The 26,371-nt window shown below is 40.9% G+C and overlaps 2 protein-coding genes across 9 annotated transcripts; one reads left to right on the forward strand and one right to left on the reverse strand.

Annotated features, from left to right (window-relative positions):
* Positions 1 to 566: 566 nt before the first annotated feature.
* LOC110960225 (rho-related GTP-binding protein RhoB) lies at positions 567 to 3,523 on the reverse strand. The gene has a single exon (XM_022207390.2). It carries the CDS (start codon positions 3,345 to 3,347, stop codon positions 2,757 to 2,759), a length of 591 nt encoding a protein of 196 aa, XP_022063082.1. The 5' UTR covers positions 3,348 to 3,523; the 3' UTR covers positions 567 to 2,756.
* Positions 3,524 to 3,899: 376 nt separating this feature from the next.
* Positions 3,900 to 25,896, forward strand: pum2 (pumilio RNA-binding family member 2). Of its 8 annotated transcripts, none has more exons than XM_051936752.1 (23): positions 3,900 to 4,291; positions 5,722 to 6,085; positions 7,681 to 7,749; positions 8,911 to 9,016; positions 10,676 to 10,863; positions 10,973 to 11,145; positions 11,423 to 11,717; positions 11,805 to 11,898; positions 12,017 to 12,124; positions 13,089 to 13,234; positions 13,750 to 13,861; positions 14,095 to 14,235; positions 14,804 to 15,109; positions 15,874 to 16,101; positions 16,902 to 17,169; positions 17,295 to 17,424; positions 17,521 to 17,655; positions 17,786 to 17,923; positions 19,052 to 19,177; positions 19,483 to 19,554; positions 20,480 to 20,601; positions 22,183 to 22,375; positions 23,294 to 25,896. In XM_051936752.1, the coding sequence occupies exons 2-23, from the start codon at positions 5,735 to 5,737 to the stop codon at positions 23,423 to 23,425; spliced, it is 3,633 nt and encodes a 1,210-aa protein (XP_051792712.1). In that variant the 5' UTR covers positions 3,900 to 4,291; positions 5,722 to 5,734; the 3' UTR covers positions 23,426 to 25,896. The 8 variants fall into 8 exon arrangements, with proteins under 8 accessions (XP_051792712.1, XP_051792711.1, XP_051792714.1 ...); XM_051936751.1 differs by having other exon boundaries at positions 3,900 to 4,213; XM_051936754.1 differs by having other exon boundaries at positions 3,900 to 4,213; positions 17,521 to 17,649.
* The last annotated feature ends 475 nt before the right edge of the window (positions 25,897 to 26,371 follow it).

Below are 26,371 nucleotides of genomic sequence, written 5' to 3' on the forward strand. Positions count from 1 at the left end.
GTGAAGGAGCAATTTAACAGTCATAAACAACTTTGGCATTTGACATCTTTAGTAAAAGTAGCGGAAAAATGATCAGCAAAAGCATATTGCAAAGTATAAAAACTGAATACTTGCAAAGCTGAATTATTCCCATGTGGCAGTTTTATTATTATATACTGTGTAGTCTATTGCTGGAGTATAATTATGAATGCATTATTTTAATGTTGACACTGGCTGGAGTGGAGCTGTTCTGAATTTTTTATGTACTGTTGGAGTAAAGAGGTACAAAATTAAATCATAAAGTACAACAGGACTGCTAAAGTGAAGTACCTAACAACTACATTGAAATACAAATATGTTTCCCTTATGAGCTTAATGCCTTTATTAAAGTTACCGGTAAATGTATCCGGGCAAAAGTCCTTAAAAAAGACAATGCTCATGCAAATTATACCTCCCAAGTTCAAATGTTTGTCAGTGAATATATAATGTTTCTTTCAAATACGATGAATGTGATGGTAGTTGCAGCAGAGCAATAACGATTTGTCTTTGGTGTGAGGAAAATCAGGCAAAAGAATGGAAAACGGAGATGGTGACACACATTGATTTTTTTATTGACTTTCCCAGAACAGTACCACTTGTTCCCTTACATTCTGTATTGTTTTTCCTCAGAAAATTTCCCATTGTTTCCAAAGTACCATTGCACCATATAAAGCACTGTGTAATTGATGTCACCATGGCAATGCTGAACTCTTACAAAGATAATAGTTTGGCACATTGAACAACTTTTTTCTTCTCCGTGTTTTAGTCAAATAAAGAAGATGAAAACTGCACTGTCTGATCAGTGAATAATAACCCAACAACATTGTAATTCAGAGGCACATGAGGGGGGCCAGAGTGGGAAAATTAACCAGTCCAGCACAATGCATTCCTGTCCTGTAAGTCAGCAAAAAGCCCAGCAACAGAAGGCAGGGAGGAATGTGACTTTTACACCATCGTAACTCTGGTTTTATTTGTAAAAGATACACTCTTTTATACGCAGATGCATCTGTGATGTGGTTACTTTTTGAACTACTGAAAAGTTACACGTTCAAACAAAAAATGTTCCTTTTTTGTCCCCAGTAACCATTAAATGAACAATTCGCACAGTAAATCCACCGGGGTTTTAGCCAGGATCCAAAGTGTAGCAACAGTCTCTGTAATTGATGTTCATAGCTGTCATTTGAACAAGAACTCCCACCATCATGCAGGAGGACAGTTACACAACACTGCTGTGCAGACATGCATCAAACTTGTGGTGACTTTGTTTCAAAAGTATGAAAAGTTGACTCAGTTTAATTAATTTCTGTTCCCAATAATGTTTGACCACATAAATCTAAGGTACATTCATCGTCATCATGGAAGACATTGAAATGGAAAATTAGTATTTAGTGTTTCTCAACTAACTCAGTTTCACTGCTCTTTACAGCATAATAAATCATTTCGAGTTCACATATGTTTTAGTAAAATTGTGCTCATAATAACATAGCACGATAAACTTCCATTGAAGTGTTTAATTGCCATCAGATGGCTTCATCCCACATGAGCTTGTGCTATTGGCTCATAAACATAAGCAGGTTTGTTGCATTTTCTGAGAAAACACGTTTCACTGAGCAAAGTACTCACATGCCGAACCATCTCACATGCTCAACCTTCTGGTAGAAATATAACTGTAAATGAAGCTGCAGCTAAAACATAATATGTCCAGCAGTTTTGAGACAGAGGAGTCACATCAGTCGCCATACAGCTAAATGTGGACTGCATTTCTGCGTGTGCTTCAAATGATTTGGTTCAGGTGAGCTGTGAGAAAAAGTATTGTTTGGCTGCACTATTTACAGATTGAATTAGTTAATATAGCCACATCTGAACATAAAACATGGGGTATAAACATGCTTAGCAAACTGTCCACTGTATAAGAATCTGCCTGAATGTTTGCAACATCACACTCAACACATTTAGCCCTTTTTCAGAATTGGCCAATCTGTCATCTCTTAAACATGGGGTCAAATTTGGCCTTTTGCATAACGGCTTTAAAATCAGGCATTCAATACTGAGGAATCAAAAACACACTTTTTTGGGGTTTGCCTCCAACTAACAAACCTGAGACATCTGACTTTATGAACCATGAACTTAATTGTAGCATTCAACATCCAAAGAAACTATACAGAACACTGTGGGCTTTATAAAAATGTCTGGAAATTACTGTAGTGTACAGATGCTGTGCAATTTTACAAACTTAATACAGTCGTGTTATCATACAAAGTGGACATAAATAACAGTGCAATTATTCTGCTTTGCTTATTACAAAGTGTAACCTTGGCAGTAAGGCAGTGGCCTATGCAAACACATTGGAAACACAAAGAACAGTGAGCAATATAAACCTTGGCTTGCAAGCAGGCCTTTGGAAAGGCAATGAGAGGGGGTTAAAAAAAGTCTTTCCATTTAAATGAATGTGATTTTTCTTTTTCCCCCTCCACAAGTCAGACTGGGATCACGTGACCCACAAAGAACATGCTGTAACCAGTGCATTTCACACAAACACACACACACACACACACACTCCCGATATCAGATGATTTCCAGAGTGTGTTCAGAACAGCTTGTTTGCAGTCATTGGTTTTGCTTCAGCCGAGGGAGTCTGATTACAAAGCAGCGTCCGGAAAGGAGCGTCCACAGCCCGCACATGTTCAGACACACACCCCGGCCCGGAGGAAACGTCTCGTCTGCGCGTCACAGTGGATTCACATCAATACGCAGCATTTCAGACAACCACTTGATGGTGTTTGTGGTTTCTGTAAAGCCGCCCGTGTCGCCGTTTCGAACACTTCCCAGATCCCCTCCTTGGTTTTAGCGGAGCACTCCAAATAGTCATATGCGCCAATGCGCATGGCCATGGCGCGGCCGTCCTCCGCCTTCACTGGCTCCAGCTTCAGCCGAGACAACTCGTTCTTCACGTTCTCGTCGTTGCGCAGATCCTTCTTGTTGGCCACCAGTATGATGGGAACATTCGGGCAAAAGTGTTTCACCTCGGGGACCCACTTTTCGGGGATGTTTTCCAGCGAGTCCGGGCTGTCCACGGAGAAGCACATCAGGATCACGTCGGTGTCCGGATAGGAGAGTGGGCGCAGCCGATCGTAGTCCTCCTGGCCGGCGGTGTCCCACAGGGCCAGCTGGACTTGTTTGTTTTCCACCTCTATGTCCGCCACATATGTCTCAAACACAGTGGGAACATACACCTCTGGGAACTCGTCTTTGCTGAACACGATCAGTAGACATGTCTTCCCACACGCGCCGTCTCCCACCACCACAAGTTTTTTTCGTATGTCTGCCATCTCTGCCTCTTCTAGCTGTCTCTCCTATGTCGCATCGAAAACACAGACTGTTTCTGCTCTTATAAACTCTCACTAACACTGGTCAGACTTGTCCAGCAAGCCGATCCCCTCTCCCAACTCCAGAACCTTACCAGTAAACGCTGCGCTCTCTTTATAAAGCGTTGGGTGGCTTCCTAAATATAGCAATCCAATCGGAAATTAGGAGGTGAGATCACTGTTTGAAAAGGAGGAGGTGATTGGATCTCATCGGTTTTCCTTATGTAGAGGAGGGTCAAGGACCACGAGGACCCACCCGACCCAGGATCAGCCAAAATCAGCCGAATCTCACCGCATGATGATGTATTACGCGACGGCTTGTGTGTAATTCATGTTTAAAGCAGCTCCTATGTGAGTTATTGTCATTAACAAAAATATGTCCGCCTGGTAAACATTGTTTTAGCCTTTGCTACTTTTGTTACTAACTCAGCTTTGTTTATGTAAAATGGAATTATCTAATAAAAATTCATTCAAACTATTTCATTGGTTAATCTGCTGCAATATGAGGGCGCTTTGGAGGGGCGGGGGTCACCGAGAAGCTCTGCTAGTTAGTAAGATATTGGATGGCAGGCTGTTAAACAGATAAAATGCTGGCAGATTTGTGTTTGTGGTACAAAAGATACGTCGGGATCGCAGATTTACATTGACATTGTTGTACGCATGTCTACGTAGTTCACGCTATTTACAGGGAGGGGGCACTAGCGTAGGCAAACTCTTAGCTTTGACTATCAAGCCTTGCTAAATCACCGCTCTCTCCAAGGAAACAAAACAATATAGAATTGGGTTGACGGCGTGCAACAAGCATAGACCCTCTCTCGACACGACAACGCGTGAGTATCTCCTCTTATCCGCTCGCAACGAAGGCAAAAGCTCCGCAAAGCGACTGCTTTGAAGGCGGCTGCCGTGGTGTGAGTATTTCCCCTTTTGTTTAGCGGTTAAGGCCCCTCTGTTTGGAACTTGAAGGGGGGCCATGTTGTTTAGCCACTGAGTGTTTGGCTGATGTTTTAGCTCACACAACAGCAACTTGGCAATTAGCGTGTGCTAGCTCTTACGCTAGCCCGTAATGGCTTATTTGGCTCGTTGCTACAAATGTGGTCCACTGAGGCAAGAGAACAACCAATTTCCCTCAAACGCTGGAGGCCACTAGTTTGATGTAAAACAATGGTGAACTCACGAATTTCACTTTGATGTCTCGTGTAGCCAGCCAATAATAAACAGCAGGCCCGATGCGGTTAGCATTAGTTGATTAGCCAAGAAGGTTGCGAATGCTCACACTCGTGAAGTATTATTAAGCTGTCAATTAAAATGTTCGATTTTCACACGCATGAATACATTAACTGGAAAATAATGATAGCAGGCATGGTTACGAACTGCTACTCATTAAGCTTTCAAAATTATTAACTGGCTTGTCAAACCCGTTAAGTTAGCTTGATTATTAGCAGCGGACTTGCTAGCCAGGCTAACTAGCTAGCGAGCTTGCTAAAGAATTGCACGTCGGTTTGCTACAACGACAAGCAGGTAATGTTGAATGTAATGTTGTATTTTGTGACATAATTTAACGGTGAGCTGAAGTTCGCGTTGTGGTTAAAATTTGCTGCGTTTCATTATATCTTTTTAGGCATTAGTAAGATAGTGTTAGTAATAGCGTAACGTTAGCTTTCGGATTCCCAGCTAGCATTTAGGCTAACGCCAGCGTACCTGGCAGTCATGAAAGCCATCAACATCCAAATCGTTCGCTTGTTTTGTTCTTCCCCGAAATTTTCGTATATGAGGAAACTATTAAATTGCACTTAAAATGTAAAAATGTAACGTTGATGAGGATGGAATTTATCTTTAAGATTTGAACACTGAAGGCATGGAGTTAGCAGTTCGGGAATTAGTCTTATCCCGGAGGAGAAAACGTATTTACATGTATATCCGTTGCTATTATGTGTTCTTTTGTGTGAAATATGTTCCTTGGGTCTACTTTAAGGGCTAATTTTCTAAGGACTCGCAGGAAGGTTCTAAGGCAACGATGGTCACATGTTGTGGAATTCAGCTTCCATTACTTGAAAGCACATCAGGATACGTTGTAATAGGTGATATATTGACTTTAGGCGGTTATAAAAAGTAACTTAAATGATATGTTTGAGCCACTTCTGTCTTGCACTTGCTGTGATAGACTATCAAATCAGTTATATAGTCCTACTTAGAGCAACACAAAAGGGCTATATCCTCTAATTACATTGTGTGCTCATGTCGACATCATACTCGTATATTTGTCTTGAAATTTGATGCAGGTCAACTGGACTGTAAAGTATAATTTCATGACTGATTCATGATATTGTGGTTCATTTAGGCTTTCCCGTGGAATGAGCGTTCCATGCAGCATCCTAGGTATGAATGACGTGGCCTGGCAGGAGACAAGAGGTGGGATGCTGCATGCAAATGGTGCCCCTGAGTCTGGGGGTGTCAGAGTTCATGGTGGAGGACCCCTATCTGCAGTCGGAGGAGCTGTACAAGCTCCCGGAGGACCACATTTACAGGGCATGGACAGGGGCGTCAATCCTACCCCAGGTACCCCACAGCCGCCACTAAGTGGAAGATCTCAGGATGATGCCACAGTTGGGTACTTCTTTCAGAGGCAGCCTGGAGAGCAGCTTGTTGGTTGCACACCCAGCAAGCATCGCTGGCCAACTGGAGATGCTAATCATCTTGATCAGGTAAAGAAAACAAAACAATACGCATTTTTAGAACACACTTCCTTTTCCCAATATAGGATAGTGCCTGACAACACTTTAGTTGGTGGCAACTCCAGAAAGCAACAAAGTTAAGAAAATCTAAACAAACTTGAATCAAGAACTTGCTCATGTTAACATGTAAACTGGATGATCTGCCAGTTTGTTGGTTTGTAACTACTCTGTCACATCATGTTTTCTAAATGCTAGTTTGATCATATAAAGTGATGTGTGACCCAAACAATAAAAGCCTGTTACTCATCACTGACACCAAGTCACGTATTTCACATACTCAGTCTGTGTTGACTTAATGGCAGGTGTTGTCTATTCTGTATTTAACCTTTTCACCTGATATGGTTTTTGTATTGAGGGCACAATAAAAAATAAAAAAAAAGTCCATGGCTGTTGTTGGGGATGTACTTTAACAATTCTGATTACCTTACCACTTGAGTAAATGAAGTCTAAAATAATTGATTTGGATGATTTAATGTAACAAGTTTCACTAGCCAAACCTGGAAACAAAATGGAGAATGGAAGCAAGTTATATCTGTGTTGGTGAGTTTGTCTTCCTGTGTAGGAAGCTCTTGTTTCTTTCCTTAAGCCATGTCACTTCTCAAAGTTGATTTTTTTAAAAAAAAAAACAAAAAACACACACACACTGAAAAGCCCCCAACGATGACAAACTGAAGTTTTGAGTAAATCCACATTCATTTATCACAGGTCCCACTTAGTGAGACGTGGAGTACACACTCTACATATAACCAGTTGGTCACAAGGTGTGTTAAGCCACAATACCACAGTTAAATACTGCAATCTCCTCATTCACAGTGGACAAACCAGTGAGATGAGGGCTTCTGCTATTGTGTTAGCACAGCAGGGGTGTGAGTCTCAGCATGATGGCTAAACCAGGGTTGTAATATCCTGTCTGACAGTATTATAAACTATGTGGTGTGTTGGCATCTGATAACCCCTCAAATTTAGTCATTTGTTTTACAGACTGAACTACTGGTATTTGATTTTCATACTAATACTTGCAACGAGAACCCACTTCACCTCACCTGTAAGCCCTGTACAATCCTTACAACAAGGCCCCAAACTGATGATTTTATTTGAAAGTTGAACCTTCTTGGTACGAGGTGACAGTATTTAAAACTTGATTTGTGATGTCCTGGTTTTTCATTCATCATCTAAGTTATTTAGTTTTGTACAACCAAGTGAGATTTACCTTAAGAGTGACAAATGTATTTTGTCCTCTTTACACATTTTAATTTGGGGTCGTGTGAACTGTCTTTTTAGACACAGTTTGTTTGGCTCCATTATGCAAAGGTCTCTCCTCTGTTTATTGTCTGGCACCTTTGTTCAACAGGTCCCCATGTATACAGTTGATTAGACATGTTATTGTCTCTGTCTGATTTTCTAATTGCAGTTATGGATTAACTTGAACTGTTTTGTGGCCTTGCAACGACTACATTTTAGCAGTCTAGTTACAGTCTATGATTTTTTTTTTTTTTTAATGATGTTACACCCAAACCTAATTCATAGAATTGTGTCTCAAAAATGTTTTTTCTTTTTTGTCTCAGGTCCGTGCTGTGGATGAAATGAACTATGACTTTCAGGCGCTTGCTTTGGAGTCGAGGGGGATGGGAGAGGTAAAGCTTCTTTTCTTAATATCAATTCTTTTTCCCACTCTTGTGCAACAACACTAATGTTAAGACAGCCTTCAGAAAGTCAAGTCTAAAAACATGAAAATATTCTGAACGAGTTCATAAAAACCTTGCTTTATGTTTCAATATGTAGATTTAATACCAGCCTTTTCTCCTTCTAGACAGCTGTTTATAATATATAACCAATATAGAACAAATTAGAGATTTGGTCATTCTAATTGGGATTTAAGGAGCAATTTACTAACAAGCTTGACAGTAATAGCCTATGGTACCTATCACACTTAACTTTAGATATTTTTTTTTTCTTTGTCTGCTTCTCATTGGGAGGTTGTGTTGCATCTACAGAAGCTGTAGACACTAAATCAAAATGCAATTGTGTACCTATGTTACCCGAATGCAATCTCGTAGTCACAGGTCACAGAATACAGTAACACTGGCAAACTGAGCACTTGTACTTTTCAGAGACACTTAATGCTTGCCATATTGTCACTAAGAAACATGAGTAATTCTGCATTGTAAGACTCAAGTATAAAATAATGTCCATGAACACAAATGCAACATTCATAATTCATGTAAGTCAACCAGCAAAGACAGAAGTGTGGTGGTTTTTTTTTTTTTTTTTTTTTTTTTTTTTAACCTTTGGAATTGCATGTAATTCTGCCTCCATATTTGTCAGCACTGAGGACAGCCATTATGATTGCGTAAATTTTCCTGGAAATGTCACTGGACAGATTCGACAAGGAGCTTCATGTTTGTTTGCTTCGAGTAGAAAACTTCTGGCTATGCAGAAGTGGCAATTTACGCATGTAGTTGTCACATTATTTTAAATTCATCAAATTTGCAGTGCCTGTCGAGTTTTAGACTAAACATACTTGCATGCCACAGCTGGTCCAACCCGTGCGCTGACCAAATGTTGCAGGTTGAACTTGATCTCAAGAGTTTTCATTTGAAATGTGGGAGTACATGGACATATTGCCACTATTGTGATTGAAATTGATTGAATCACAAGACATACCAAATCAAGAAAGTCTCACTCCAGATTAGGTGCAGTAAGCGGTGATGTATTTGAAACAGTGCAATTCCCTTTGTCATGCCGTGATGTTAGAAATGCAGCGCAAAAATATTTGTATGTGTATTTTTTCCCAGCTTTTGCCAGCAAAAAAGCTCTGGGATTCTGATGAGCTGGCCAAGGATGGAAGGAAAGGCATGCTTCTTGGAGAGGAGTGGAGGGACAATGCATGGGGATCATCTCGTGAGTGGCTCCTATGTTTTTATTTTTTGTGTTTGTGTATACTTTCTGTTTTCTTAAGAATACATTGTAATACCTGACTGGAAGAAATTGGTTCCAGCTAGATGGTTTGTAATGGCATTATACCTCCACAGACAAGCTTAAAAGGTTTCCTTATCGATCTGGTTTTTCACCCAACTATTCAGTTCAGTTTATTTCTATAGCAACAACTGCAGCTCAAATTGTCTCAAGACGCTTTACAGAACCCATATGCCTGAACCTCCAGAGCAAGCCCTAAGGCGACAGTGGCAAGAAAAACACCCTTTTTACAGAACCAGGATCTTATATGGGGGGGACCCCATCTGCCTGCTGGCTGGCGGGTTTAGAGGGGTAGAAGAGGGAGAGGGGGAGGGATGGGAGAAGAAGGGGGTGGGAATCAAGGAACATATATCACGCAGTAGGATACATGTATGATAAGCTAGATGATGCATACAAAGTACAAGCTAACACTGAAACTGATTCATAGTTTCCTGTTATGGTGTACGGCTCTGGCATTAAATATACTGCATATATAGCTGGTAGTAAAATTCAAACAATATGTAGATGAGCATATCAAGTATAGGTGGCTTGCAAATGACGTCGCATCCGCCTCATTTTATTTTTATATTTTTCCAACTCGTAGGTCAAATCCTTCGTGGATAACGCATACGGATCTATCCCATCACAAAATTTGAGTTTTTCGATGTATCGAGTTTGAGAATTAGAATCTAAAGTACGAAAACACTCCGAAAAAGAGTCGCGTTTTCCTTGCTCTGCGGCAGTCATTTTGGTTGGCCTGACCACCACTTCATTAACCGGAAGTTAATGCCACCGCTAAAGTCACATGTTTGCAAGCCACCTATAGTGAGGGCGATGCAGAGTAGAATGGTGGAAATGGGCAACTCGAAGCAGTGGGCTGGAGGAAGGTAACTGCATAAATATATTATCGTCATTGTACCTTTACATATTAAAACAATTGAGACACAGTGGCAAGAAAGTCAATGAACCCTTTTTGAATTATGTGCTCTTATTTGTACATTCATGTATACATTTGTTTAAAAATGTGCTCTGATCTTCATCTGAGTTATAATTATGAACAAATACATATCCAAAAAACTAATAAGACATAAATCTTTGTATGTGTTTTTTTTCTCCCCATGTTGAATAAATAATTTAAATATTCACGTGTAGACTGAAATTCTACTACAGAGTGACTAAAACAAAGAAAATGGTACAGTCAGAGGCCAATCCTTATCCAGTAGAGATGCTGTGGAATGACTTGTAGAGCTTTTCACGCAAGACATCTTAAACATATGGCTGAGTGGAAGCAGTTCTGAAAAGAAGAATAACTCCTGTTTCTTCCACAACATTTTACAGCAAGTGAAATCACTGTAGAATATTGCTGCCACAGGAGTTTTGACCACTTATTAAAGGGTTCAATTACTTTTTCCACCAGCACCGTGTTCCATAAAGAGTCAAAAGACTATAAGTGTTGGTGCGTTGATAACTTGGGCACTAAGTTTGTTTTTATTCGCCTCATGAAGATCGAATCGCATTTTATGACACATTTAATGCAGAAAACCAAGTAAATTCTAAGGGGTTCACTTCTCTTGCCACTATATTTGATTACGGCTTTTCATTCAGATCATTCAGTGTCTCAGCCAATCATGGTGCAGCGACGGCCAGGCCAGGGTTTCCATGGGAATGGTGATGCCAATTCTGTGCTTTCACCTCGCTCAGAAGGAGGAGGCCTCGGGGTGAGCATGGTGGAGTATGTCCTGAGTTCCTCTCCGGGTGACAAGATGGATAGTCGCTACAGGAATGGTGGCTATGTAAGTCAGCCCTTTCTGTCACATTTCAAACTCCGAAAGTGGGGATTGCCTCACTCATTCTGTCTTTGTTTTTAGGTTTGAGAGATATCTAATCTTTTTATAAATACAGGGCGGCGGGGATACTGACCAAGATGGAAGAGAGAAGAGTGATGCACAAGAGAAGGTGTCGCCCTTTGAAGAGGACAAGAGCCCAGAGATGAAGGTGGGAGAGGAGAGTGATCCTGCTAAAGCCAACGGAAGAGGTCTACTAAATGGAATGGACAGAGACTGCAAAGACTTCAAGTAGGCCTTTTTTTTTTTTTTTTTTTTTTTTTAACAAACAGAACAAAACACTAACCTATTGTGAATTTCTGTTTAAAGCTTTATGACCAAGAGGGTTTTCAATTGCACTGTGAGCTGTAATTTAATTCTAAACGCCTCTCCTGGAGCCATTCAAAGCTGTTGGTGAATCTACATATGTATGCTTAAAGTCACATTGACATTTTTAGATTTCCCCGCTGATCCAAAGTTTGAACAAATATGACATATGTGCTAATGCTCAACTTCTATGCTTCCACAGTCCAACCCCTGGAAGCCGTCAAGCTTCCCCCACTGAAGCCGTGGAGAGAATGGGTCCCAGTCAGACAGGTCTGGAAATGATGGGACAGCACCACCCCCATGCCCTCCAACAACAGAACCCCACCCAAAACAAGGTCCCAACTGAGGACTTCCAGAACCAGGAGGCCCAGAACATGGGAGGTATGGACCAGCAAGCCGGTGTGGAGTCCTTACAGTTCGACTATGCTGGGAACCAGATTCAGGTGGACTCCTCAGGGACTCCAGTAGGATTATTTGACTACAACTCCCAGCAGCAGGTCTGTTGAAGCACTAAACACACTTAGTAAAAAATCTAAATGAGTTTGCTAATGAGATTCTTGATCATTTAATTTTTTTTCTCCCAGTTGTTCCAGAGATCCAATCCTTTGACTGTTCAACAGCTCACTGCAGCTCAGCAACAACAGTATGCTCTGGCTGCAGCTCAGCAGCAGCATCTCGGTAAGAAAAACTGCCTTTCATTGTGTGTTATGTGCTTTAAATTGTCCGAGTTAACATACATTTGAATGAGATGTGATGCTTCAATACAAATTACTTTTCTCTTCCTTGTGTTACCCAGCTGGCCTTGCACCTGCATTTGTGCCAAACCCTTACATCATTAATGCTGCCCCCCCTGGAGCTGATCCCTACACTGCTGCTGGGCTTGCAGCAGCAGCCACACTAGCAGGTGACCACACTGCACATGTTTTGATTTTGAGTTCTAATTAAAATCCACAAATTTATTTTTTTTTTAGATGCTATGCTCTTGTGCCAAGCCCCTCAAAAAAAGTTTTGTCTTCATCTGTTGCCTAGTATTTGTTTATAACTAGGGATCTGCGTGACTAGTCGTTTAATCGTTTAACCACCTACTCATTTATTAAACGTTTAGTATTTTACTAGTCGGTTAAACGCTGCGTTAAGCATCATGCACCTTGTTCTTCGTGCCTCTGCATCGGCGTCTTTGTAAACAGGCTGAGCAGCCAGGGAGAGAATTGCTCCTCCTCCCCTCCCCTCACACGCACACGTAGCAGGGGGCAGGGCCACACAGTTTGGGGAAGAAAGTTTGGAAAGGTAAAGTGGGAAGATGGCGACGCTCCCGTGTAAGAAAATCCTCACCGTTTGGCAGTATTTTGACGCAGCAGATGACAACAAGGTCGCCTGTCGGCTGTGTAAGCAGAAACCAGTGTTGCCAACTTGGCGACTTTCTCGCTAAATCTAGCAACTTTCCAAAGCGTCCTAGCGACTTTTTTTGTCAAAAGCGACTAGCGACAAATCTAGCGACTTTTTCTGCCGTTTTGGAGACTGACAGGAAAACTCTGATCATTCTGCAGTTACTGTTTTCAACAAGCAGCAGGTGCTGCTGTGAGCTTCTCCCCCTCTCAAAGCACAGGCTGTCAGTCCAGTAACCCCGCAGCAGTCCCAGTGTCTGATTAGGGGAGACCCACATCACTCTGCAGCCAGACGGCAGATGAATCGCGCAAAGTCACTACAGATCCCATCCAGACTTACAGAGCGGAATATAAATGAAAATGTTTCTTCACTGTCATTATGTGGCTTTATAGACTAGTCGCAAATAAAATTTGAGACTAGTCAGTGGGGAAATTAGTCAAAATTCCCGTCCCTATTTATAACATCAAAAATGTTTTCCCTAGGCCCCACAGTTGTTCCACCACAATACTATGGTGTTCCTTGGGGTGTGTACCCGGCCAATCTTTTCCAGCAGCAGGCTGCATCTACTGCCAATCACTCAGCTAATCAGCAAGCATCCAATCAGGGACCAGGACCAGGCCAACCACAGGTAGGATTGCATATGTGTATATATTCTATCTTTGCAGTTTCTCACAGATTTTGTTTAAGTTTAAATTTATATTTCCGTTTGTTGATTTCCCTGTGTGACTATACAAGAACATTTCAGGATTTCTTTTCATTGAACCTTTTGTAATGTTAAATATTTAGGTTGCCAAAAAGGCTTTGAACATTTTAGAATCAGCTCAGAACAGTTTTGTCTTTCCATTTGGCTTAGTTCAACAAAAGATGATTTCCCATGCGTCAGTGCACTCAATACAGTTCAGCAACATTTTATTCAAAGCATGGAAAAGGAGGTGAGGTTTCTTGTTTATGTTGCCAGGCAACTGGTCAAACTAAACTCACATGACCCTGGTGAAGTGCTTAAGCTGGGCTGTAGTTGTTTCACATTTAGAAACAAGTTTTGAAATCATGGTCAAAGGGCTGTTATTTGCAGAATCGGCTGGATGGCTTTCATTGCAGTACATTACAGCGTTCATGTGATGTCATCTTTACTTCTTTCTCCAGGTGATGCGCACAGGAACCAACCAGCGACCTCTTACCCCTGGGCAAGGCCAGCAGAGTCAGCAGGAATCTTTAGCTGCGGCAAACCCTGCATTGGCTTATGCAGGAATGCCTGGTTGGTAGATGACTTCTAATATCCACCATACCGCAGTTTAGCCAAAGATATTAACAGCTAAACGCATTTGTCTTTACTGTTGAATGTTGGGTGGGAAGGGTTTTGAGGGTTGGGGGTTATCATAGCAGTGCAACCAGTCAGCCTACATTTAAAAATGGACTTGTAACATTAGTAATATAGAATTTTGGTCTTTTGTCAGTGCTGACTCCTTTTTATGTTCCTGTTCTGCTCAGGTTATCAGGTGTTGGCCCCTGCAGCCTATTATGACCAGACTGGAGCCCTCGTGATGGGCCCTGGTGCCCGAACTGGTCTTGGTGGGCCTGTTCGTCTGGTCCAGACTCCTCTCCTCATCAACCCTGCAGCAGCACAGGCTGGTAAGAACTCATCCATTTGTTTAATAGATTAATTTTCAGATGCTGGGATTGAGTGAATACATTGAAAATCACTGATAGTCGAAACCCATTTGCTCAAATTAAATCGCTTTTTAAAAATTTTGTTTATGGCATTCTGCCAGCTCAAATATTGAAGGGTCATGTCTCGGCAGTAACAAACCTAATTACTCAAATGTTCTTGCTAAGTAGTTTATTCAATAACAGCTGAGAAGTATTGAGATTAAATTTAAGCGCCATCATTTTTACCCTCTTTTTTGGCTTGAGAACCACGTCAGTTTTGGTTCACATTAATTTCTAGTATTAGCATTACTTGTTGGAAAATAATGTAGCCAATAAGATGCACATCTTGAAATTGCACATGTGCTCATATTGGAAGTGTGTTTTTGAAATGTCAATAATGTGATGTCAGTATTTAATGGAATTCCAATCTAAATCTTGTGTAAATGCCACACATCCTCTCCTCAGTCTTGTTTTTTAATTTGCACCTCTCAAGTCCAATTGACCTTACCTCACCTCTGACCCCTCACACTCCTTTTTCTCTCTCCATCAGCAGCTGCAGTATCTGCGTCTGGCTCTGGTAACAACATGTCTGGTCCTCCGGCCAACGGACTGTACCGCTCCATGCCTCAACCTCAACCGCAGCCTCAGCAGCAGCAGGCCCCTCCACCCAGCAGCGGTCTGCCCTCCAGCTCGTTCTACGGTTCTGGATCAGTACCCAACACCTCTCAGAGCAGCTCCCTTTTCTCACACACCTCTGCTGCCCCACCACCTCCAAGCTCCTCCCTGGGCTTCAGCAGCACCGGTGGCTCTCTTGGTGTGGGCCTCGGCTCGGCCCTCGGAGGCTTCGGCTCTTCTGGTCAGTGTTCAAAGTCCAAGCTTTTTTTTTTTTCTTAAATCCTCTGAACTCTTGAGCAGTTTCTAGGTGTTTTTTGTTTTTTTGCTTCCGTCACATTTTCATTCACTGTGGTCTCATTTTTACAAGTTCTGAAAATGGCACAGTCATGTGTAAAAGTAAACAAAATCCCTAAATGTCTTTTAAAACAGCTCTCAGTGCTGTAGACATTTTACTAATTAAATCTTTAAATGTTTCCAGACTTGTTTTTATCTGCTCTGTGTCAATACAACCAGCATTCAGTCAAAAGTTCCCTGAGTTTTTGCCACATGGTTGTCACTGATCAGTTGTGACCTTTTGGTTGCTTTGATGAGGGCAGAATGTTTTTTTTTTCTCACATCTGGATGTGAATGAGAAACCTAAAAAATAATTTTGAGGAAATGTCACAATTTGAAGTTTAGATTTGGTTAAGTTTTCAGCAGATGTGGCGAATCACTCGAGTTTAAGGACTCCTGGAAAGTTGAAAATCAGTTGATCCTCTTTTTGTCTCTTTTTTTTAATGTTTGCTGGCAGTGGTAAATGGTTGGTCTTGGAGGTTTTATTTAAAATAGCTTGTGTTCACACCCACCGGCAGGTTTTGAGACAAACTGTTTTAAGTTTCCTGTAATGATCAAGTTGCCACTAACATAGCAATTGCTTGGTACTAGTTTCTGTATTTTTTTTCCTTTGTTTAGCATTTTATGTTTATCCTCCTCTTCTTACATGTTTCTTGTTTGCCTTGCTTACAGTTTCCAGCTCCACCAGTAGCAGTGTATCTCGCAGGGACTCCCTGCTGGCAAGTTCTGACTTATACAAGCGTGGTGGCAGCAGTCTAACTCCCATAGGTCAGCCGTTTTACAACAGCCTGGGTTACTCTTCTTCACCAAGCCCCATTGGCCTGACACCGGGTCACTCCCCACTCACTCCCCCACCTTCTCTGCCCTCCTCTCATGGATCCTCCTCCAGCCTTCACCTCGGTAAGAATCCCAACAGATCTAGTTTTTATAGACCATTGGGGGTTTTCACCAGCAACAATGCATTACCTAGTTTTGGATTTTTAAAGCAGCATATATTCCTTCTCCCTCGTGTAAAAAAATAAATGAATAAAAATAAAAAAAATGCGTGACTGTGTAGCAGAGGAAAAAGGTCAGTGCGTGTTTGCTGGGGGTTTCTGGTTTCCATGTCACTCTTGTGTAAGTAGCATTGTGGGCCACATTTAGGTTGCTCATGTTGTCACAGTCAGGCTTGTACTCGTTCACAAGTCAAAACCTTTCTTTATTAGATGATTGTGGACACAGGCTTCTACTCTCAAACTCATACATGCATTCATTCATCACGGGGGGATATTTATTTTTGCTCAGAATGAGGAGGGAGGATTTTATTTACTATCACTTCGATTTTGAAATAGATTTTTGGACAAATCTTCTAATGGTCAGTTTTGAAAAGGATGAAAGATTACAGAAATACAGTCTGTTCATAGACACACTTTTCAGACAAAAGGTATGAACTTTTCGTGAAACCAGTGAATGATTTGTCTTAAAATGAAATGGGACATTTCCATCTAAATTATTAGGCTCTTTGTGGGGTGCAGTTAAAGTTGTAATGTGCTTTACAGACTAACATAATGTCAGTGTAAGAGTTACATTTCTTTTAGGGTCACTCACTATGCACTACCAGAAGCAAACATGTTTTCCAGTAATACTTGCTGTTATGCTGCAAACCCACAACAATGTTCTGTCATAATTTATTTATTTTTTTAATCGTTGTGTAATCCTAGGTGGCCTGACAAATGGCAGCGGGCGGTACATTTCTGCGGCTCCTGGAGCTGAAGCCAAATACCGGAGCACCGGTGGAACGTCCAGTCTGTTCAACTCCAGCAGTCAGCTGTTCCCTCCCTCTCGGCCCCGCTACAGTCGCTCTGATGTTATGCCATCCGGTCGCAGCCGCCTGCTGGAAGACTTTAGGAACAACCGTTTCCCAAACCTCCAACTCCGTGACTTACCAGGACACATGGTGGAGTTCTCTCAAGACCAGCATGGATCCAGGTGACACATCTGCTTTGTGGCCTGAATTTCTGAGGGTTTAAACTTTCTGAAATGTCAGCTTTACCAAAAGAGTAGAATGTGTCTTGATTCTCTCTCTCTCTCTCTCTCTCTCTCTCAACTCTTAGATTTATCCAACAGAAGCTAGAGAGGGCCACTCCTGCTGAGAGGCAGATGGTGTTTGGAGAGATTCTGCAAGCAGCATACCAACTGATGACAGATGTATTTGGGAACTATGTCATCCAAAAATTCTTTGAGGTTTGGACTGTGAAAGTTTATCCTGGTGCCTTTTACATAATATTTCCTCTGTGTCCTGTAACATGTATGCAATGTAATTGTGTTTCATATTTGCAGTTTGGGAGTGCAGACCAAAAGCTGGCTTTAGCAACACGTATTCGTGGGCATGTCCTCCCCCTGGCTTTGCAGATGTATGGTTGCAGGGTCATTCAAAAAGCCTTGGAGTCCATTTCCTCAGACCAGCAGGTAATTGTAAGTGAGATTTCACTTCTCTTTACAGTTGTTGCTCGTCTTTTTTTATTTTTTATTTTTTTAAGTTCTGTATTTTGAGAACATGAACTGAAGCAGTGACGTGTGCTTACTTCCATAATTTTTGTTTTAGAGCGACATTGTCCGCGAGCTAGATGGCCATGTGTTGAAGTGTGTAAAGGACCAGAACGGAAACCATGTGGTGCAGAAGTGCATTGAATGTGTCCAGCCTCAGGCCCTCCAGTTCATTATTGATGCCTTCCAGGGACAGGTGAGTTTAAACGCCATTTTACTTTTAGAGGTGCATCTTCTTTAGGTTTCGACAATTCATGTTATTGAATTCAGTCATAGTTTATTTCCCAAAGTACTGATTTAACATAAGTCAGAATGCTCCAGTGTCTTTGTATATAAATGGAACAAGATTACAAAGAAATGCAGGGGGTCCTCAGCTATTGTCAGAGTGCTCTCTCTACGCTCTGACGTAAGCTGATTTTCACCGCAAGTCAGAACTCCAGTAAAAATGTAAACGAAGCCATTCTGTGCATCACGATATCGATCAATTTATGTATTTGTACAACTTCAGTAACGAAAACTGTCATTAGCTCGCACTGATGCACAACTCAGTAGGAAAATACAGGCAAAAATGTAAACAAAGCCCTTACGTGCATCGCCATATCAATCAGTTTAATTGTACAGCGACATTAACCAGTCATTAGCTCACACTGAAACACAACAAGGGTCTGACTTGTGCTTGGGAGGCATAATGAAGTTGGTGAATGTAGCGGAATCCAATGTGGCGGCAAATGTTTTTTTAATTTTTTTAAAAAGCCGTCTTATAATGCCGCTTGACTAATGTGCATACAGTATTCATCCACTCCGCTCGCTAATTAGTTCCACTGATCCAGTAATGATGTAACGACGCTAGTCAAAGATGCCATAAACCGAGGACCGAGGAGTACTAGGAAAACGTGAAACCTGAAATGCTCTGCTAGAAACATAATTGAATTTCAAAATTAGCCTGAATTAAGCAACTTCTCTCTTGCTACTTATAATGAAAAGCTGTGTAGGCATAGCGAGATGAACTTGTTAGATTAATTAACACAGAAGTTGGTTTCTTTATACATTGTTTGTGTATTTAAATGTCATCTACATTTTTGCTGATTAAAGCCTAACATTTTTATGCAGATTAAGAGGAGCTACGTAAAATTTTACATGATTTGTTTTCTTGTTCTTTAATATTGACGTAAAAAAGTTTCTAATAAAAGAATCAGATTAAGTATAAAAATGTTGAAATCTGTAATCTGCTTCCTTTATAATCCAGTATAGTGAATTGTTATGGTGTAATATCTGTGATGCTGACTTTGTATTGATCTGTTCCTATTTCTGCTTCATTTTGCAGGTGTTTGTGCTTTCCACACACCCGTACGGCTGCAGAGTTATCCAAAGGATTTTGGAGCACTGCACCCAGGAGCAAACTCTGCCCATCCTGGAAGAGCTGCATCAGCACTCTGAACAGCTGGGTCAGGTGAGCACATCTGTCTCCAATCTGTTCCTTTTTTTTTTTTTTTTTTCCTTCTTCTTTAAAGCCCACACTGATTGCAGATGTTTGCTAGACGTGACTGATCATTGTTGAGATGTGTCTTGTGTACTTGCATGTCTACTTCATGTTTGAACATTTCATATTTTTAGCCTGTCATTGTTCCTGTGTAGTTGTGGTCTGCTAAGTGTAAAGCTGCAAGGATGAATGTAAATGTACTGTTAGCTGTCATTGCATCTGACATATGTGATTATTTAAACATCCACCCTGCCCCCCTCACTTATTCCATCTAGAAATATCAAGGCGTATCATTGGAGATGACACCCAAAACATATTATACAGTGTCCCGTGATGCACTGTTCAAGGTCAGAGCAATTTGCCTCTCTCCCGCGGATGTCCCCGTGCTCCCTTCCTACTTTCCCCACCCTTTTTTTTTTTTTAATCTTTTCTTCTTTAAAGAATCTAATTTAACATTTAGTTATCAAACTCCCAACTCTTACAGGTCTTTCCTAACCCACTGAACTGCCTTTTCTTGCCTTTCTCCCTCTCTTGCTTTGCCACAGAGGATTCACAGCGCACAGGCTTATCTGCTGTCTGATGATCCCTCTTTTGCCTACAACATTTTCTGATCAATCAGTTTTTCTCTTTTCATCTTTATTATACTGAAATTATGATACTGTATGATCAAAGCTTTCTGAGAGTTTGACGCTCTCTGCACAAGCAGTGCTCATAATTATTGCTTAGATCTCTAAATCTAAACTATAAAAGCAGCATTTTGCAAGTTCTTGTTAAAACAGATTGACAGAAAATGGATTTGAAGGCAAATATTTCAAAATGAGCGGTGGAGATTCCATTACCTACCCAACAAATGACTACTTTTAACAAGATTGAGAGTGGTTTTATTTGTTGCTTGGTCATGTGAATTCCTGTCTCCATCTGATCACACTAAAATTACACCCATAACTGTCTATCACCCGTTTCTGAAGGGGCAAAGATGCTATTGGTCATGTTGTGTGGTCAACAGCACTCCAAACCAGCAGCATCTGTTTTGTCTGACCTTCTGCAGTGATGACGTGAGGGTATTTGCAATACTACAAATGGGGGTGTCACTCATTCATCAGCCTATCATTGTAGAGATGCATGATTATCTTACACCAGTTAAGACCAATGACGAAAAGTAGTGCATGAGTGTATCGAACAGATTAAAGAGTGTCTCACTGATTCTTTGATTAATACTGTGACTGTGGATATGGCTTTACCTCACACTTACACCTCCACTGCCTCCTGCAGGATCAGTATGGTAACTACGTCATACAGCATGTTTTGGAGCACGGCAGACCAGAAGATAAGAGCAAGATAGTGGCAGAGGTTCGCGGAAAGGTTCTTGTCCTGAGCCAACATAAATTTGCAAGGTGAGACGTGTTTTTGTGTACTGGAAACAAAGGAGATTACACAGAGGGGCAACCTTTATATTGTATGACCTTAATGAGTGTTTCATAATTGTGTACATCTTTTTGTATGGAATGAATTCAGTTTGAATGTTGTTCAAAATGTAAGTACCATCTGTGATGAATGGTTTCTACATTCATGTTAATGATGAACCTGGACAGGTTGAGTACACGGTTGGTTTCATATCACATTACTAGAAGTGCAGTGGTGCCTCGTCTATCGTGTGGGTTACGCTCCAGACGCCTCTGCGATAGACAAAAGTCCACAAAGTAGCAACCATCTTTCTAAGTTTTATAGATTTGTAAGGCTTTATAAATCCTCCCCACACACCGCAGAGTGACACTATGCGCAGCGATCAAATGTCTGTGTGAAATGGACAAGATGAGATGCTGAATGCTGCTACACACAGGAGACAGAGGAGAATGATACCATGGTCGCTGAGCCAATCGGCGCCTACCGCTACACGCTATATATTTTATTTTAGTTTTTTTTTCTTCAATTTTTAGGCTAGAAAACTCTTGTTTTACTCTGAAAATAATGTAGCGATCACAGAGCCGGTAACTATGACTGAGCTGTTGTGCTATAATGCATCATGGTAGTTTGGGGTTTTAAATGTCGTCATTGTGGTTTCTATCAGTGTTACAGTCTTATTAGTGTTTGTGTTCGTTTGTGGTTTAGTCAGCGTAGTTAGTTTGGTTAAGTGTTACGTTGTCAGGACTGTGACAGGGAAGTGTAGTGTGTTTGACTTCCTGCCACATTTTCTATAGAGCTGTTCTCTGTTCATGTTAAAATAAAAGTATCTGCCAGTTGCAGAGTGCATAAAAAGCAGATATTCTTTCTCTAGCATCATTCTTGAACACAGCTTGCAGTGATTATATATATCTAAAAATACCTATATACCACAAAATCCTGCGATACAGCGAAAAATCCACAAAGCCAAATGTAATTTAAAAATCCATGATGCAGTGAGACGGTGAAAAGGGAATCCTGATATGGCAAAGGACCACTGAGACTATTGCATTGCTGTTCAGATTGTTCACACAAAAACGTGGGGCTTCCATGGTGGTTTCTGATAGGCTTCCTGTGACTTTTTACAGGAAGTAGCAGTTAGTCATAGACTGGGCTGTAGCACGGTGGTTATTCTTGAGGAGCTCAGTGGGCAGACATAGCACAGGGTTTCTGGGGAATGTAGAAATGGCAGAACAGCAGTAAATGCTCAGCTAAATGGAGATAAAGGAATCCTCAACAGGCTTTTATTTTTAAAATGAGACTGCTAACAACCACACCTTTTAGGTCAGCAGCAGACTCCTAGTGTTTGTATTTGAAATGTATTATTTGCTCTAAACAAAATAAGCAGTTTGAACACTTTCATCTAATGCTTCATCATTAAGTACATAAAGCAAAGAACACAATTCTCACATCTCATCAAGCCTAGTGGATAAATGACCATCCCTGACTGGTCATTTCTTTTGACTCCATCAACTCACTGCTGGTTTTGTGAGTAACAATCGCTTGTTTTTTGTTTTTTTTTCCCCTGTCCTCAGTAATGTTGTGGAGAAGTGTGTGATCCACTCCTCGCGGTCAGAGAGAGCTCTGCTGATAGATGAAGTCTGCTGCCAGAAAGACGGGCCCCACAGCGCCTTGTACACCATGATGAAGGACCAGTACGCCAACTACGTTGTCCAAAGAATGATCGACATGGCAGAACCTGCTCAGCGTAAAATCATCATGCACAAGGTTAGTCGACTGCATGTGTATGAAAATGTGGTTTGGCACTGAGAGGACACACATCTAACAAAACAGTTTGCAGTTGTGCTGAACTCATGTTTTTGGATTAGATGAGAATTCTGTCTGAGAAGACTGTTAAAGGCTCTGCTCACTCACTCAGGTGTCTGTTTTGTGACTGAACAACCTCTTTCTAGAGTTGGGTGGAGCTGATGCTATGTTTAAATTTGAGTAAAATGCTCGCCGTCTGCTAGTAAGACTGGTAAAGGACTGTTTTGGAGGACAACCTCAGTCTTTAGCTTGAGCTCTCTACGATAGCATCCACTCTCGGTCCACAGACCAATCTTACAATTTTTTGCTTTAATCATACAAAGCTGAAGTCTTGCATGAATAAAAGATTTTTCTTCATCTTCTGAAGGGCCCATGTACAATATTAAACATAAATGTTACCATTTGATGTATTGAATCAGAGTTAGCTTTAAGCAAATTTCCATCTGAAGTCTCTTGGCGGGTCACTGAAAACATCACAATATTAAAAAGCTGGACTATAAAATACATGACACAGTGAAACAAAACATTACACACACTTAGAAGCACACACTTGCTTACAAATGCAAATCAAGACATTAGTGGTTGTCAGTCTGTTTTTAAAACTGCCGATAGAAATGCAGCTTTTGATTTAGTGATTTATTTAGTTAATGTTTTAAAAAGAAATAGTTAATCAATTTGGACATCACAACAGGGTCAAACTAGACTTTATTCAATGATCTGGTTGAAGAAATGATCTTTTATATTCTCCTCTTACTTTTTTGCCAACAGAGACATTATTTTGAGCACAGACGTGTCATTTTTGTTGTCCTTTTACTGCCTGAATTGTTAAAAAGGAGCAATTTTTGGCCTTGCTGACTCTCGTCTTCTCTTCTTTCTTAGATCCGGCCTCACATTGCCACTTTGCGCAAATACACCTACGGGAAGCACATTCTGGCCAAGCTAGAAAAGTACTACATGAAGAGTGGATCAGAACTGGGTCCCATCGGTGGTCCCACGAACGGCCTCATGTAGTCCCGTTGACGTCCTGGGTCCCCTGAAGAAGATGAGGAGGAGGAGGAGGAGGAGCCCCAAACCCCCCTGTTCAGTGAGAGATGCTCCTTAGCCATAGGGGTTAGCCTTTTGACACACTCTGTCATCCAGTTTTTCTTTTTTTTGGAGGGGGGGTTAATTACCAAAAACAAAAAAAGACAAGTCAACTTCACCTAAGAACGCTGTGACAACTGACCCCTGCCACTCTGCCACCCCTGGTGCAGGTCCCCAGCGTGGCCCCCAGGGGACGCACAGTCAGCAGGCTGTTTTTTTTTTTGTTTGGATTTCTTTTTTCTCTTTTTGTTTTTTTCCTGGGTAAAGCACAAGCCCATTGTTAATGATGTAATTGATGTATTTGACTGGTTTTCATATTATCTTGTACATTTAGTTTTTTACCTTGTAAATTCTCTGTAGAAAAAAAAACAAACTTATTACACATTTGCTGAAATTTACAATTCTTACAATTAACACCAGCAAGTGACTTTATATGGCTAAACTGAGTGATCCTTTTAAAATACAATTCCATTTGTTTTTGTAACCAGACTTATGTCAGCTGTTCTAATGAAGTCTAGGCAATTGAATATTATATTTGTATATTCTCCCACGCACAGTTCAAGTGTTTTCCCATGCCAAAGCAACTGATGGATTAGTTTTCAAATAGCACTGCATAGTATGGATGGATGCAAACCTCTCTGTCCACAGCTACTACTATGTGTCACGTGCCACCCAGAGGTCTTCGAGACCAGATTGCGAGCTTGGCTGTGGGGGGGATTGGTGCTTTATTCTAGGGTAGTGTTTTCCAGTGGTGGCTTTTTCTTGCCACCTCCTCCTGACTTGGTGTGTTTACCCCCAGCGGCCTGTCGTCTGCCCGACGTTTCGGTACTAACTATCACAGTCCGGCAGACCCGAGCCGCTGCATCCGCTGAGCCCCATTTGAGCCGTCGTTCCTTTCCCCTCATCCAGGTGATCACTCGGGGAGGGGAGGGGGTTTATGCAAGAAATAAACAAGCTGCCGTTAGCTTACAGAAGCAGAGCGTGAGGTTTGGTTGTACAGCGGGCGTGTAGCCTGGCTTAATCTTATGGTGAAATGACCATAGCGGGGGGGAGGGGGCTTTTTGTGGGGGATAATGGTGGGGAGGGAGCAGGGTATGCGTTGGCATGCTGTGACAGGTTTTAATCCTTGGAATGATTTTTTTCTTTATCCTGTTTTGTGTAACATCTTATCCGTCTTGTAGTTTGAGATGAACACTGCCCTAGAAAATGGAATCTTTATGTACTAAATAATCATCTCTTGTGTAGAAGTAGTTTAGCAATGTATAGCATCTTTATGTACGAGTAAATTGTTGCTTTTTTGGGTAGGGGGGCTTGCAGCAATGATGGGACCCCCACCGCCTAACGGTCAGAGCAGTCCAAAAAAAAGAAAATGTTGTGAAGTGGAGTTGATCCCGGCTTTGTACATCTGGGGTGAATTGAACTACAGCTAGCGGGATATGTTGACGAAAGGGATGTGGAAAGAACCTTTTTTCTTTTCTTTTTTTTAATGGTTCTGTATTTGCTTTTTAAATTTCTGTAATTCTTTTTTTTTTCTTTTTTTTCCATTTGATTGGGTATGCAAGTGCATTGGTGGAGGCCGGTGGGGCCGTCAGAAGCTATACAATTCACCTGTAATGCTTGTAGTGATGGCTTCTTTGCTTCATATGAATTGTAGAATACATGTAGTATATGTGCAGTTAATAAGTGTAAGATTATTAGTTTAACTGAAAAAAAAATGTCTAGTCGTGGTGTTTGACAGGCCTTGCTCTAAATTTGTAGTGATGCTTTTATTTCGTCTGTACAGTTGTACATTTGTAAACGTTTATGCTGTAAATGGGATGTCTTTTACACTTTTTGGGGAGAAAAAGGCAAAAATGTGCATTTAGATGTGTGTATATTCATCACTCCTTTCCCCTTGAATATAATGTATACAGTTTTATTTGAGCAAGTGTTATTTTAAAGAAAAAAAAAAACTTTATGGCTTCACAATCTGGCATGGTTTTTGTTTTTAATCTGTTATGGGAAAGGCCAGCCTCTATTTGTACTGAAGCTGTAACATCCACTGTTGATAGTCTTTCTGATGTGTGACCGTTTAAAAGGAAAAAAAACAAGAAACACTCTGTACTAAAACCGAGGCTGCATTTAGTCCTCTCTGCTACCATGGAAACTTCACAGGATATGACAAGAATTATTTTTGTACAGAAGAGTGCTGTATTTTGGAACAGCTACCTTGTAAGCAAAAGCAATGTAAAATATTGTCAATTATATAAATATGAACATATGAGTTTTGTCACACTGTCAAAGTCATGTACATTTTCAGGTGGCCTTATGTACATTTCCAGATGTTAGATGAAGAAAACAAACTCATTTTTGGAAGCAGAATTGTGACTATGTATGATTAAACTGTTCTTCTAACATTTGACCTGCATTTTTGTGTTTTTTCCAATATTGTACATCCTTTTCAGAGGTTGGAATTAAACTTGGGCTATAATTTGCTCCAAAATGGCAAAAATAAGTCGGATTGTTTACTTGTTTAATTGGTGTTGTTTGTCCCCAGCTAATAATTAAATCAGCGAGATATACTATTAAGTTTTGCACACAATGTTACATATTTAAACCTAAGTTTGTTTTTGTTAATGTATGAGGACAAACTTTAATGCAGGATGTGAGATTAAAAAAAAAAAATGCACTTCTGCACAATAGGTGGAAACAGTTTTAACATTTTTGAAGTGCTATTGGCCTTTTTAATGCCCGTTTGTTTTACAGCAATTTAATCCTTGTCGTCCTGCGTGTCAAAACTGTTCCATTGTAAAGTTTGAAAATGTGGAAAGAAAAAAAAAACACTTCAGTGAAATTTCTGTTCATATTTTCAACATTTTGGGAAATCTTTGAATA

Source organism: Acanthochromis polyacanthus, chromosome 16, assembly GCF_021347895.1.
Source record: "Acanthochromis polyacanthus isolate Apoly-LR-REF ecotype Palm Island chromosome 16, KAUST_Apoly_ChrSc, whole genome shotgun sequence".
In the NCBI taxonomy this organism is placed as follows: domain Eukaryota; kingdom Metazoa; phylum Chordata; class Actinopteri; family Pomacentridae; genus Acanthochromis; species Acanthochromis polyacanthus.

Bases quoted from the DNA above. Each gene is read 5' to 3' on its own strand.
- LOC110960225 (XM_022207390.2), bottom strand. From the start codon at position 3,347: ATGGCAGACATACGAAAAAAACTTGTGGTGGTGGGAGACGGCGCGTGT.
- pum2 (XM_051936752.1), top strand. From the start codon at position 5,735: ATGAGCGTTCCATGCAGCATCCTAGGTATGAATGACGTGGCCTGGCAG. The intron at 7,750-8,910 runs GTAAAGCTTCTT...ATTTTTTCCCAG, and splicing joins AGTCGAGGGGGATGGGAGAG to CTTTTGCCAGCAAAAAAGCT. The intron at 22,376-23,293 runs GTTAGTCGACTG...CTTCTTTCTTAG, and splicing joins GTAAAATCATCATGCACAAG to ATCCGGCCTCACATTGCCAC.